At 32.3% G+C, this 14,652-nt stretch overlaps 1 protein-coding gene across 1 annotated transcript in view; it reads left to right on the top strand.

Moving 5' to 3' along the window:
* The first annotated feature begins 620 nt into the window (after positions 1-620).
* Positions 621-14,652, top strand: part of LOC108914284 (translation initiation factor IF-2, mitochondrial) — a 25,371-nt gene continuing 11,339 nt past the window's right edge. Inside the window, exons 1-6 of the mRNA XM_018720059.1 lie at positions 621-814; positions 4,318-4,438; positions 4,501-4,723; positions 4,789-5,178; positions 5,682-5,975; positions 11,126-11,494. Of these exons, the coding sequence (XP_018575575.1) occupies positions 720-814; positions 4,318-4,438; positions 4,501-4,723; positions 4,789-5,178; positions 5,682-5,975; positions 11,126-11,494 (1,492 nt within the window). The 5' untranslated portion in view covers positions 621-719. The remainder of the gene's footprint in view (positions 815-4,317; positions 4,439-4,500; positions 4,724-4,788; positions 5,179-5,681; positions 5,976-11,125; positions 11,495-14,652) is intronic.

The following is a 14,652-nucleotide window of genomic DNA, read 5'->3' as shown; positions in this document are numbered from 1 at the left end:
GCCCTGGTACGTAAGAAACACTGACATATTACGACCCCAACGACCCCCCCCCACCGCCCGCTAACCTTTTCTTTTTCAGAGACAGCCTGGATCAAGAAACGAAGGCAACGACACACACACACATACACACCCCCCATACCCTCCTTACCCCTTCCCGCCCGCGCTATCCTAAGGGCCACCTTAGCAAAGCGCATCCCAGGCTGCATAGCCGCACTACCCTACCCAACCATACCACACATAAACATGACACTACCCCCGGGGTTTACACAGACGAGCCGGCGAATCAAGAAGAGCGCCAGAAGAAAGGGCCCTAGCCGGCGGGGCCCAGCCAGGACAAAAGGAGGTCCCACAAAGCGCCTACACCGGCCGCAATTGCGGTCGGGGTAGACGACGGATGGGGCCCACCTACGAAGGCTGTCCAGGCCTACACGAGATGAGGCAGGATAAAGAGGGATAATCCCCCTCGATCCCAAATCATTGAGGCCAATTTCTAGCCATGGAATAATGGCGCGCGAAGAGCAGTTTCTATTCTAGACAATTGGAAAGCAGCTAATGAAATCTAGATCTAGAACGTAACTAGTGAAACTACTACTAACCTTAAAAAATATTGTGATCTTTGTTTATATATATATTATAGTAGTGGCTTACGAACATTTAATTTTTATATTAAATACCTATGTTTATGATTTTAGATTAATATAAATACATCTTGTATATAAATGGCTATATATATGAGGTGTTTCAGACTACAAAGTTTTAAATTTTTCAGCACTAGAACATCTGAAATACTACAGTTGTTAAATAAAGATGCAAGGTAACAGTGTAACAATTGTTATAATTTTTTAAGAACATTTTTAGAGTTAATTTGAATTGGCTTAATACATAATTATTATAAAAAGTAAAAGTTTCATAATTATAATATGCTTGTAATACCTATAATAAGTATGTTTTATATTCTAAAACATAATACATATTTTTTAAAGATAAAATGTAAAATAACGAATATGTATCTTTTACATTGCTTTTATTTCTCATTTATAAAATAATTAATTTATTATCACAATTAGGGTTGGCAGAGCTCTGATTTTTCGGCCATAGACTGTAGTTTTCAGTTGGAGATGCTAGTTTTTAAACCTTGTTTTTGTCAAATAGAATAAACAATGAATTTTTTTGTGTCGTAATTAAATTAATGAACTAAAATTAATTTTTTCACCATATTGTCAATTTTTTTGGACATTTTGATTATAAGTGGAAATGTATGACATTTTTCCAGTTAAACTGTATTAATAATTTGGCAACCGTAATTTTGGTATAGAAAAAAGTTAAATTTCAAATGGCCACGTCATTATAGATAGAATAAAATTTTACATGTCACTAACAAAAAATAAATATATTATAATTGTATATTTCCATTGAGACATTTTCTAAAAACAGTTGTTGATTAACTGAATAATGAAACATTTTATCTATTGAACAAGATATTTAATCGAAAAAATTATATAAATAAAAGTAAGATATGAATATCCTAATTTTCTACCATGCCCCAGTTATTGTCATAGTATTTAAATTTATAACTAAAATAAGAAATATATGAAAAGTGTACTGGACATGCTATACAGGATGAGTTTTTTTCGATATTTGGTGTTGGGATCTGGCGAAGTAGAAGAAATACAAAAAAGCTTAAATGAGGAAAGATGTGCAGTTTTATGATCCTTATTAAATGTTGCTTTTATTTTTTGAAAAAACGTCATGGCTGATTAATATATTTGGAAAAATACAAATTCGGCCAATTCCTTCAGATGCGTGTAGTTCGGTTGCTATTTAGTTACAGTGTTAATAAGATAGTATGATCAAATTGTTTCTGTACAGTTTAATTTTCAAGTTATAACATAAACTTCAAGTTTTTTAAATGTAAACCATAGTTAACTACGAGCTACAAAAAAATTGTTGTTTTTTATGCTTTCCAACGATATAATATTCGGTACTGTTATTTTGAAAAATGGGAGAACTGCAGCCATTTTTAACTTTTCAATTGCTCGGTTACATAGATGGCTGTGAAAACAATCGAAATGTTTCACAACGCTTTTAGTTACTGTAGCATTATTTGAGTTACTTTTCTTTCTTAAAAGTCGTTTCAATTGCCAAAGACAATGAATTTTTTAAACGAGGAAATCCGTGATATTATTGAGTGTTATATTCGTTCAGGAAGCTTTTGACAATATTGATACGCGTTCTGTGAGAAAAGTCTCAAATTCTGTTTCAAAAAGATGTATCTTGTGCATTAATAACAATGGTGGGCTTTTTCAACAATTTCGTTAATATCTTTAAAGTAAATAATGGTTTGTTCATAAAATTTGGATATTTTTTGTGTCTTTGTTAACTATTTCATTTACTTACCACAAATGATTTCCATCATTATAATTTAAATTCTTTACGAAAATAAATTAGTTATTATTATTGTTTTATTTAAAATACGCCAGTCGCACACAGCTTCGGTGCCCTGACACATACAGAGATGCTCACGCGATGCCAACTTCAATTGTTCTGATTTTATCTGTTGGATTGTGTATAATTTTCACAGTCATCTATGTTAACGAGCAACTGAAAAGTTACAAACTGCTGGAGTACTGCCATTTTTCAAAATAATAATACCAATTATATCGTTGGAAAGCATTAAAAAAACATTTTTTCTTGCTCATAGCTAACTATAGTTTACATTTAAAAAACTTGAAGTTTATGTTATAACTTGAAAACGAAAGTGCACAAGAACGAATAATTTGATCACACTGTCTTATTATCACTGCAAAAAACTAAAACTTTGTAATTTAAAATTTTTTGTAAAATAAATAGCAACAGAACTACACACATCTGAAAGAATTGGCGATTTCGGAATTTTCCAAATATCTAGTCAGCCATGACGTTTTTTTTTTAAATTAAAGTACATTTAATAAGGATCATAAAACTGCACATCTTTCCTCATTTAAGCTTTTTTGTATCTCTGCTACTTCAAACATCGAAAAAAACTCACCCTTTATGTGTACGATGTAAAATAAATAATATGGCGATATTAGGGCAGCTAAGGAAAATCAGTTAATTATTTTCTCTGGTCATATATGCAATATTTCAAACTCATTTAAGAAAGAAAAAATTCCTGCAGTGACATCATTAAAATAGTGGCAGGATTATCATAAGAAAAAGAGGTGAAAAAACAGTTAGAATTAAAAGAGGGAACCAAAAAAACAGAAGTAATAAAAGATGAATCATAAAAAATAGTTATAATAAATAATCGTAGCTCAATTTCATATTGGTCTTTGTCCAAAGTGATCAGTGTGTCCAAAGTGGCCACCTAGGAACGAGCATAAGAATCAATAATTTCTTTAAAGATTTGAAATGTTATTTGGATAGGGAAGTTGTAATTTTTATTTTAAGATATTTATTTACTAGCTTGTCTGTGAGTTTTTTCTTTGGCATATGTGATCATTTGATGATATTTTGAAATAGTTAATACTCTTGTGTGGAATATAGAGTATAAAGTAAACTAAATCAAAGCATTGGGCCACTCCTGTGACGATAATATGGATATCATGTTTATTAGGTGGGCGATAATATCAGGAAAGGTACATTAATAACTGTTAATTAGTAAATTTAACAAGATAAATACAACGAAAATTAAAAACATTCCCAAAATGAAAAGAAAGTGTAATTTGTTGATTTGTATAAATTACTCACAATATGTAGGAGTAACTTTAGTAGTTTCTTAAAGCTATCCTATCTTAAGTGGTCGATATTTGAGACAATTGCCTTACGTCAGCAATTGTTTTCCAAATATTTAAGAGAGCAATCAGAAAATGTTTCTACATCAATTCATAATAATTCGGTAAATATTAAGTTTTACTTGGATTACATTTATTCAAATTGGACATTAACTGTTAATTATTTAATAACAAAACATCTTTGTGTCAGATGTCCCAACGGTATTTATAATACAAGAAAAAGTGAAAAATAAACTTCTAAACTAAAATGTCTTAAGAATTTATTTTTACTTTAATGTTTTATGTACGTTAAAATTGAAAAAATATTTACTGAATAATACTGAATTATATTCAAATAATCGTTCCATATTCCACTTGTATCAATATTTAATAAATCATTGTGATCATAGTAGTAATATAATAATAATAATAATAATGATAATGATAATGGTAATAATAATAATATCGAAAATATTATAATATAAAACAAATTCCTTTTAGTTTAAAATTATTTACTGTCTTTTGTTGGCAGTCCATATTTTAACATAAATTAAATTTTCTTTAGGGTGCCATATGCTGTTTACAGAAGATGTAAATATAATATGTGGATCTGCCAGTATATACAACTAAATAGATATCATACTAGTTGCAGCTTATATAAGAGAAGAAAAACTGCCGAAGAAAGAGTAAGTTTGGTAGTTTTGCATGTTGCAGCTACAGTTTAAAATTAATGCATATAATATTTCAGAAATCTTCTAAGCTGATAGAATATTCTCCAAAAGCAAAATCTGAAATAGTAGACGTATGGAGAGGTATAACGCCATCAGAATTATCTGAAATATTAAATCAAAACTTGAATTATGTGTATGAAATATTTTTAAATCAAGTTCACCATCCACATACACCGATTGACGATATTAAGGTTCTTCAGCTAGCAATACGTAGAAGTGGTCGTCGTATGCGAATTATCGGTAATATATACTGTACCATAATATGAAATTTTATGTAATATATGATTTATATGGTATCATTAAAGCAAATCCTAAAGATATTACCAAAGAAGTTATAAAGAAGGATGCCTACCCTCGACCTCCTCCAAAGAAAGACGATTTAAAACCTCGACCACCGGTTGTTACTGTTATGGGTCATGTAGATCATGGCAAAACTACATTACTTGATTCTTTAAGACAGTCCAATGTTGTTAACCAAGAATTTGGAGGAATAACTCAGCACATTGGAGCATTTTCTGTTACATTAAAATCTGGAGCAAAAATAACATTTTTGGATACTCCTGGACATGCTGCTTTTACATCCATGAGGAAAAGAGGTGCTAATGTTACAGATATAGTAATTTTAGTAGTAGCAGCAGATGATGGTGTTATGGAGCAAACAGTAGAATCAGTTAGAATGGCTCGACAAGCTCAAGGTAACAAGACCAAATCTGTTTCTGTTTTATCTTTAACTTTTTGATCTTGTTAATTTTTCTTCTGTGTTTGTAGAATTGTCTGGATAGTTAAAATGACACATTCTGAACATGGTGGTTTTAACTGACCTACTCAAATTCAGTTTAAACCATCTTGGTCAAAATATATTGTTACATATGATATGATGTACGATGTACCTATGTAACAATTTATCTAATTTATTAAATACAAATGTAAATCTGTATTTATTAAATAAGTAAATCAAAACATGAAATATTAATTTTTTGTAACAATACTAATTTAAATACATACTTATACTGGGTGTCCCCAAATTAATGCAACAAAATTTGGTCACAGATTCTTAAGACAAATTTAGGGGACCAGATAAATCTGGAGCACGCTATATATTGTTATTCTTTTGCCAAAAAATACTGAGTAGTAGTAGATATAAAAGAATTTTATTTGATTGTAAATAGGTGTTTTCTATTCTGACAAATTTTTGCAGTTCCAATTTTGGTTGCAATCAATAAAATAGACTCACCAAAAGCAGATATTGAGAAAGCAGAAAAAATGTTACTAGAAATAGGTCTACAAGTTGAAAAACTTGGTGGTGATATTCAAGCAGTGCCCATATCTGCATTAAAGAAACAAAATCTGGATCAGTTAACTGAAGCATTAATATTACAAGCGGAACTATTAGAAATTGGCGGTGATCCTACAGGACCAGTTGAAGCAACTGTTATTGAAAGTCAAATCCATCCACACAGAGGAAAACTTTGCACTGTTATAGTACAGAGAGGTAAGTCTTTGAATTTGTGCATAATATGTGTCAAATCTATAGGTATTTGTACTTAACAGCTCTGTATTTCGAACATTAGCATTTGTTTTTATTTACTTATAAAAATGATAAACAAGTAATATTAAAGCACTACAGTTCATTTAAAAATGCTCGAGAGTTGAATGACTTTTCAGTACAATGGATTCATCATTAGGTTACGGCATTCATGTTTTATTTTAGAAATGTTATGAATAATGTAAATATCGTCCCTGCAAATTTGCAAATGAGTGAAAGCAACAAAATGAAAATCAGGAGTCTCTTTTTGAATTAAACTCTTAGAGTAATGAAAGCATATACATATATTCACCTATTGGTACATAATTAGTAGTACTATGATATCCATCATACATAGCTTAAAACAGTCACTTGTAATGATTTTTCTTTATATTATTTTCCTGAGAAATTACTATAAGTTGCGCTTTTGGTGCTTTTGTGTGATCCACGACAATATGGATTTTTGTATTAATTCCAGCACCAATTCACAGTTAACAGTCATAGAAACATTTGCTTCATATGCGTTAATACACCCCCTGCAATATAACCAATTCAACTGTTCTGTTATTATTAATAAAAATATGTATAAAGTATATTCAATACCTACCAGTGCCGGATTAACCGTGAGGCGCATGAGGCGCGCGCATCAGGGCCCGGTGGCCTTAAGGGCCCGCTCGCACCCGACCACCGTTCAGTTAAGAAATTTTATTCTTTTTAAGTAATATCTATAGAAACAAGTTTTTCAGTATCCTTCACAAAAAAAAGTGTGTACTTTTCATACGAAATATTATGTTCGTAGTATTTTTGCCTCCTGATCACGAATCCGGTGTCAGAATTGAGCTATCACATCACAGGAATTTCCTAACCTCAAGAAACAGGTCTAAAATAGCAAAAATTCACGAAAAAGTGCTAGGAAAAAAAAATTTTTTTTCTATATTCAAATGTTCATTTATATGGTTAAAAGACCGCCGAACGTGAATCCGCGGTCAAAATTGATGGTTCCTTTCCAAGATGGTCGACCAAATTTTCAAAAAATAACCCATTCGCGTTAAATTTGGTATACAGGGATTTTCGGAGTCGCTGATCACAGATCCGAGGTCAGAATTGCGAAATTCATTTTGTAATATTTTTGTTTACTTTATAACCTGAGTACCCAATCATGTTTTAACCTTCTTACAGTACATAGGTAGTTGATTAAATTTTTAAAAACGAATTTTGCAAATCCGATCTCGGATTCGTGATCAGCGACCCCGAAAACCCTTGTATACCAAATTTAACGCGAATGGGTTATTTTTTGAAACCTACCTTAATTGACCCGTTTTTTTAGGTTAGAAAAAGAACCAACAATTCTGACTACGGATTCACGTTCGGCGGGGTCTTAACCATATAAATGAACATTTGAATATAGAAAAGAAAAATGTTTATATTTTTCCTAGCACCTTTTCGTGAATTTTTGCTATTTTGTACCTGTTTTTTGAGGTTAGGATATTCCTGTGATGTGATAGCTCAATTCTGACACCCGATTCGTGATCAAGAGGCAAAAATACTATGGATAACATACGTCGCATGAACACAGCCCCATAAAAAAAAAGTGGCAGGTCCGAAAGACAAGACCATGGTATCCATATGGTTTTAGGGTCGCTGAATCCGAATCCGATGTCTGTTTGACATGATTAGCTCTGGTTTAAGGTTAATTCAAGGTCAAATATAGAAAATCAATTGTCAACAAACTAAACCTACGTATCTATACGTTTTTGGGGTCGCCGAATCCAAATCCGGTGTCCGTTTGACGCGATTAGCTCTGGTTTAAGGTTAGTTCAAGGTCAAATGTAGAAAATCAATTGTCAACAAACTAAACCTATATATTTACACGTTTTTGGGGTCGCCGAATCCGAATCTGGTGTCCGTTTGACGCGATTAGCTCTGGCTTAAGGTCAGTTTAAGGTCAAATGTAGAAAATCAATCGTCAACAAACTAATCTACTAAACTATACGTTTTTGGGATCGCCGAATCCGAATCTGATATCCGTTTGACACAATCAGATCTGGGTTGAGGTTAATTCAAGGTCAAATGTAGAGAATCAATTGAAAACAAAGTAAACTTACATAACTATACGTTTTTGGGGTCGTTGAATACGAATCTGATGTCCGTTTGAACCGATCAGGTCTATTAAATACTTTCTAATAGAAAAGTATCAATCGACATACGAAAGATGCTTATATAGATTTTTTGGTTTTAAGTGAAAAATTTGATTGGGTTTGAGCAGAGAGAAAGGTTTCACCAAGATATTAAAGAAGGAGGAAATTTGGGTGGCAATAAAACTATCACTGATATTGCTAGTTATACTAGTGATGACGAATATATTCCATATCACATTGTGAAAAAGACAGGAACAATAGCACAAAAAAAAAAGTAAATGGTGTTTGATATTTGGGCCTGGCAGATAATGGAGCAGAGTTCCTAATATCATGGCTAAAAAAAATACTAAACAAGCCGGAGAAGTAAAAGCTTTTTACTGTCAGTATAGAAATAAGGAATGTTTTTCTAACGATGAAGAATTTTCCTTGGGTTACTACAATAATATTGTTCGATGAATCACTTCAAACATGGATGTTATAAACCTAACGAGTAGAGTGGATTGTTCATTGATTCGTCAAAGTGAAGCAAGAAAGCTATTCTACTGCATAATACATATGTATATGCAGCCATATCATCTCAAATTACATTTTTTACATTCTCATTTGGATTATTTCCCAGAAAATTTGGTTGACTACAGTAAGGAGCGGGGAGAGAGTTTCAACAATATATTATGGAATGTCGGTACCAAGGTAGATCGGATATAAATATGTTAGCAGATCTTTTGACAACAAAACAGTTCGACACCACAATCGTGAGTAGCAGTTTCGATACCATAATAGCGGGATATAGTGATTTCATGTGATTCATCAAGGCAAAAAATCTGTTCTCAAGAATCTCAAATGACACGGACTGACTGTAAATTAATGTAGATGAAGCATTAACAGCACATGGATTTAAAGCTTACTTAATTAGGCTTATTAATACTAGAATTTTATCATGTCAAAACAATTAACTCCAAAGTCACGGGCTCAGAGTTACGTTTTCTTTCTTTAATCCTAGTTGTGTCTCAAATTTTAATACCCATAAATGCTTACTTTGATTGAGTTTAGAACTTGAGAGTATTTAGCATACCTGATCGGGTCAAATATATTCGGATTCAGCAACTCCAACATATGGATATATTGGTTTACTTTGTTGGCAATTGATTTTTTATATTTGACCTTAAACTGGCCTTAACCCAGAGCTAATCGGATCAAACAGACATCGGATTTGGTTTCAGCGACCCCAAAAACGTATAAATATATTGGTTTACTTTGTTGGCAATTGATTCTCTACATTTGACCTTGAACTAAACTTAAACCAGATCTGATCGAGTCAAACGGACACCGGTTTCGGATTCAGCGACCCCAAAAACGTATAGATACGTACGTGTAGTATGTTGGCAATTGATTTTCTATATTTGACCTTGAACTGACCTTAAATCAGAGCTAACTATGTTAAACGGACACCGGATTCGGTTTCAGCGACCCCAAAACCATATGAATAGAGTAGTTTTAAAATCTTATGAGCCGCGAAGTGCGCGAAAGGCGTGTATCTCTGCATAATTCTTCTAATAAGCACGTCGTGAAAACATTGACTCAAAATTAGACCACGTGCCTCATTACAACCAGAAATGAACTAAGGCGCTCGGGTATCAATAAAGTCAACTAGCGAACGTTCGTTATATATATTTTTATTGCTTAAATTAAAATAATAAAGAATAGGGCATTTTATTATGATATTTGTAATCGGATCAAAGACTTGTTTACGCTACGAGAGCTCGAGATAGACTGTGAATAATAGATGTAATGTTTTTAGGACATAGAATAATTTAGGCGACGGTCGGAATTATGTTTCTGCGCATATGAAGGCTCATAAGATTTTGAAACAACTCTACCATGGTCTTGTCTTTCGGACCTGCCACTTTTTTTTTTGTGGGATTGTGTAATCAATTATTTACAAAAGTAATAAAACATCTCTAGCTGTTATCCAAATATCAAATTTACCTTACTACCATAAGTAAATACATGAAGTTTTTCTTTTGTAAAAATCAGCATTTGATATGTAAAACATGAAATAAATGAATAAAATTAACACATCCTGCTTTTACCAATTACTGGGTGGAAAAATACAGATTACAAAGTACCTACATACAGAAACAAATGTTTTGTGTCGGCATAACTGCTTTAATTTGTTTTAAGAGTAGATATTAAATATAGACAACTGCAATAATTGTCCATATTTCACATTACAAAGAACATAAAATACACTCATTTTTATTCCAATGTCTTTTTAAAACAGATGGAAATAAATTATAAAATTTTACACAGCGTTGGCCAAAGAATAAGCAATGGCAATAAAATAGAAACAGAATGAACAAATTTTTAATGAGTAATTAATTTATGAATATGTATGATTTTTACATTTCTCAAAACCAATGATTATTTCTTTAGAAAATTGTGTTATCAGGTTAAGAAAACTCAGTAGGTAGTTTAATTTTTTCATGTTTCTCTGTTTTTCTCAGTCCTATCACTAAAGTCAGAGTGATGTAACATAAAGCAAAAGATGCAGAAATGGAAATTGGTTTAGTGATTATATTGATTCAACCTACCTAGGCAGTATATCTGGAATATCGAAATTTTTTGGTCAGAATTTGATGTACATCATATGTTGTAAAAAAGCGTTCTAATAGAATGCACAAAAATATACACATTTTAATAATTAAAAAGGCATAAACGCAGGCTGAAATACAGCATGCAATTTTTATTTTTGTAAATCGCATTCATGCCACAAAAGCAAAAACGATAAGGGAGTAGAATATTTATTATGTATATCAGGCTGTTGATTTTATACACAGAATTTTCAGAATTATAGAGAAGCTATGTTGCCTTATTTCTATGTATATTTTTGGAAGATTTTGGATATAACTATGGCCTAAAAAATAAAAACTGTTTGTTGGTGTAAAATAAAAGCTAAAATATTAATACAGAATTTTTAAGGAACTCTGAAGAAGGGAGATATCTTAGTTGCTGATGCAGTTATGGGTAGAGTGAGGGCATTAAAAGATGAAGAAGGCAAACCTTTACAAGAAGTTGCTCCAGGTTATCCTGCAGAAATTGAAGGATGGAAAGAATTGCCACCTGCGGGCGCACAAGTACTACAAGTAGAATCAGAAAAAAGAGCTAGAGAAGTATTAAAAGTTAGAGAAGGAATAAAAGATCAAGAGAAATTGGAAGAAGATGCTAAGGAAATAACTAAGAAAATGGAACAACACAATAGAGAATATAAAGAAAAGTTAGAAATGAAGAGAAGATTAGGTAGATATAAATTGAAAAGAGAAGGCCCACGTCAACCTGAAATTTCCAAAGGTAAGGGTTATTCAAATTAGGTAAATATTTTTAATTTGTATCTATAAATTTTAAACTGCCAGAAAAAATATAACTTCTTATGTATTCTTGGATCAACAATTATTAATAATATAATTCTAAGGTTAATTTATTTATTATAAAGAACATTTTATATCCGTCATTAGTAAATATCCGATAATGAATTAAAGCTTATTTAGTAAATTAAAAAATATTATATTAAAATATGCTTTTTGTATTTAATATTCATAGAATATCCTTTAAATTACTTTCTTACAATTTTTACATTTATATTACACAGAGTATCGAAAATTAGCGTGCAATAATTTGCCTGTGCAATCTATAACACAAAATAAGAGTTTTTGTGCTTGTAAACACAATCATGCTAAAGTGGTGAGCCTCTGAAAATTGTTTTTTCTCAGGTATCTTTGAAAACTTTTAAGACAAAGCAATGAAATTTGGAACTAAGTATGTTATGTTGCAAATAATCGTATAGTTAAAAAACAAATCCTAAATTTTAGGCTGGAGCATAATCAAATTTCCCATTTTTTGATAAAAATATTTGACATTTCTGTGTCTGAAAAGATGCTCTCACATCATTTTAATAAATTATACCATTTAAAAATCATGTTTACTGCTTAAAATATGAGAAATAGAATTTGTGTATGTTTTTCATCAGAAGGTATAAAAACTTTCAAAACTGATAGTTAAATAAAAGGAAGTACTTCTCTGTCTATCTTTATTTACATTGTTTCTCATATTTTTAGTTTTAGAATGCATTAATAAAATATTGCAGGCGGCTAATTTCGTTACATCCTGTATATTAGAGAATTTATTTTAGGTTTGAATTTTCTAAGTATCATGTAATATCATTATTTAAATCTGTGTTTGTCATTTATGCTGGGGCCACACTAACGCCTAATGTCGTTAATTATCGCACTATCTTGCATTAAACGTAGGCGTAACCACGGCTTAGCACGCTAATTTATTATCGTCATTAGTCATTATTAATGGCATTGACGTTAGGTGATAACACAAGTGGTGGTCTTTTTTTGTCACATTAAAGAGATTTGCCCATCATTAATCGCATTGATGTGGCTACACTAGAATTGTCTATTGCGACGCATTAGAGTTTCGAGCATGGTTTAATTTGGTCGCATAAAAGTGGAGTGGTCTACCGAAAAAATAATAGAGTTGTTAGAAGTTTTTCAAATGGAACCTTGTTTATGGGATGATCCTATACAAAAAACACACAAAAATCGTATAATATACCTGTAAAGTGGCTGTAAAGTGGCCTCAACCTCCATGATGAAATTATTTTATTAAATAACGCGTTATTTGTTGAGTGGACGTCAAATGCAAGTGCAGCTATTCCTTTACTGCGTAATTTAATCTATTATTTTTAAAGCAATAATCATCTCGAGCAGAGACGTTACACGTTAACGTTAGTGTGGACCCAGCATTACAAATGCAATAAACATATGAAACATATAATTGGCAAATAAGTTTATCACTAAGTAGAAAAACTGGCCTGTTTTTTATTACAACCAAATTCGTATGCTTTTTTCTAATCATAACCATAATTGACAATAAGCAATAAAAGGTCGATTCTCATTAGACAAACAAGGAACCGGATTGGCAACGGCAGGGCACATATTCGGCACGGGCCGAATTTTCAGAGACAATTTGCACTGCAACAGACATGCCACAGGTAGTATTTCCCTAGCTTAGTGAAAAAATGTTCACAACTTCCAGTTTTTTAATTCAGTCTGGATCTGTTATTGTTAAGAAATCATGTTTGTTTTAATATATCTGTATAGATAATACATTTTAATAAATATACCTACCTTGTTGCAATTTTTTGCCAATTTTTTCCATATCATGTTTTTGTAGACACTGAATATTTTTTGTGCGACAAATCGTAAATAACCTCATTTTCTCTGAGACATTCAATAAGAATTTCATCTTGTTCTGACGACAAAGTGGGCCTCTGCTGATGCTTCATGTTTTCTTGTCAGTACGAAAGTCAACTAAAAACCCTACGATTACAAGTGGACGGCCTGGAGAGTATTCACACATGTCGGAACATGCACGGCACATGCCCTACAAATATTCTTTCGGAAGAACGTCGCGTGCAAAGTCTGTCGCTTGCCGAGACACTGCACACACACAAAACCCATAAGATACAATGGTTAAGATATTTTGCCGAGCCGGTGCTTTGCCTGTGCCAACGACATGCCTTGCATGCAAGTGAGAATCGGCCTAAAAGGTTTTACATTTTATTTCATTAAGTTTATCTGCTTGTGGTAAAATTGTTTTTGTACACACCACTGATAAAGATTAAAGCAGTCACATCTTGGTAAAGAAGCATGGGACCCACTTTGTTTTTAAAGGTTTCTGGGCCTATTTAGAAAACTTTCATGATGAGAAAAATTTTAAGTAAAATTTGCAAAATAATAGATTACAATTTGGGTGGCCATCTCTGATATTTCGAAGTTTCGCAAATATTTATACAGGGTGATTTTGAAAGTGGGGTAGTAATTTTAGTATGCACCTACTTATTTCAAGAACAAGTGTTGTACAAAAAATAGAAGAATAAAATGTTATTTATAAAAAATCAGAAATAACTCACCTATTTTCACATTTTTAAATTATGTAATCCGGTCCTGTACACTCATAGCAAATGTTCAAAATTATTTCCGTTTTCCTGTAAACAAAACCTAGCCCGGCGGACCCATGATTCAGTGCAAGAAGTTAACAGCCCATCATGTTGGCGGATTGTTTCGGCAGCGTTTTCTATTCTTATTCGTAATTCTTCAACACTGGCGACTTCAGGGCCATCATACACTAACATTTTCATGTGTCCCCATAGGTAAAAATCACAAGGATTTAAGTCCGGAGCACGTGGAGGCCATAGAATTGGTCCATTACGTCCGACCCATCTGTCATTAAAAACATTGTTTAAATGATCACGTACTTCACGCCGAAAATGAGGCGGAGCGCCATCGTGTAAATACCACATATTTTGACGAACATGTAACGGAATTTCTTCAAGTAATTCGGGTAAATTATTCTGTAAGAAATGCAGATAATCTAAACCAGTTAGCCGATCCGGTAAAATGACAGGTCCAACAAGCTTTCCGTGTACAATTCCTGCCCAC

Source organism: Anoplophora glabripennis, unplaced genomic scaffold (genome assembly GCF_000390285.2).
Source record: "Anoplophora glabripennis isolate ALB-LARVAE unplaced genomic scaffold, Agla_2.0 scaffold1071, whole genome shotgun sequence".
NCBI classification, from domain to species: Eukaryota; Metazoa; Arthropoda; class Insecta; order Coleoptera; family Cerambycidae; genus Anoplophora; species Anoplophora glabripennis.
The sequence above is the reverse complement of the archived record's forward strand: the minus strand, read 5'-3'. Positions and strand labels throughout refer to the sequence as shown.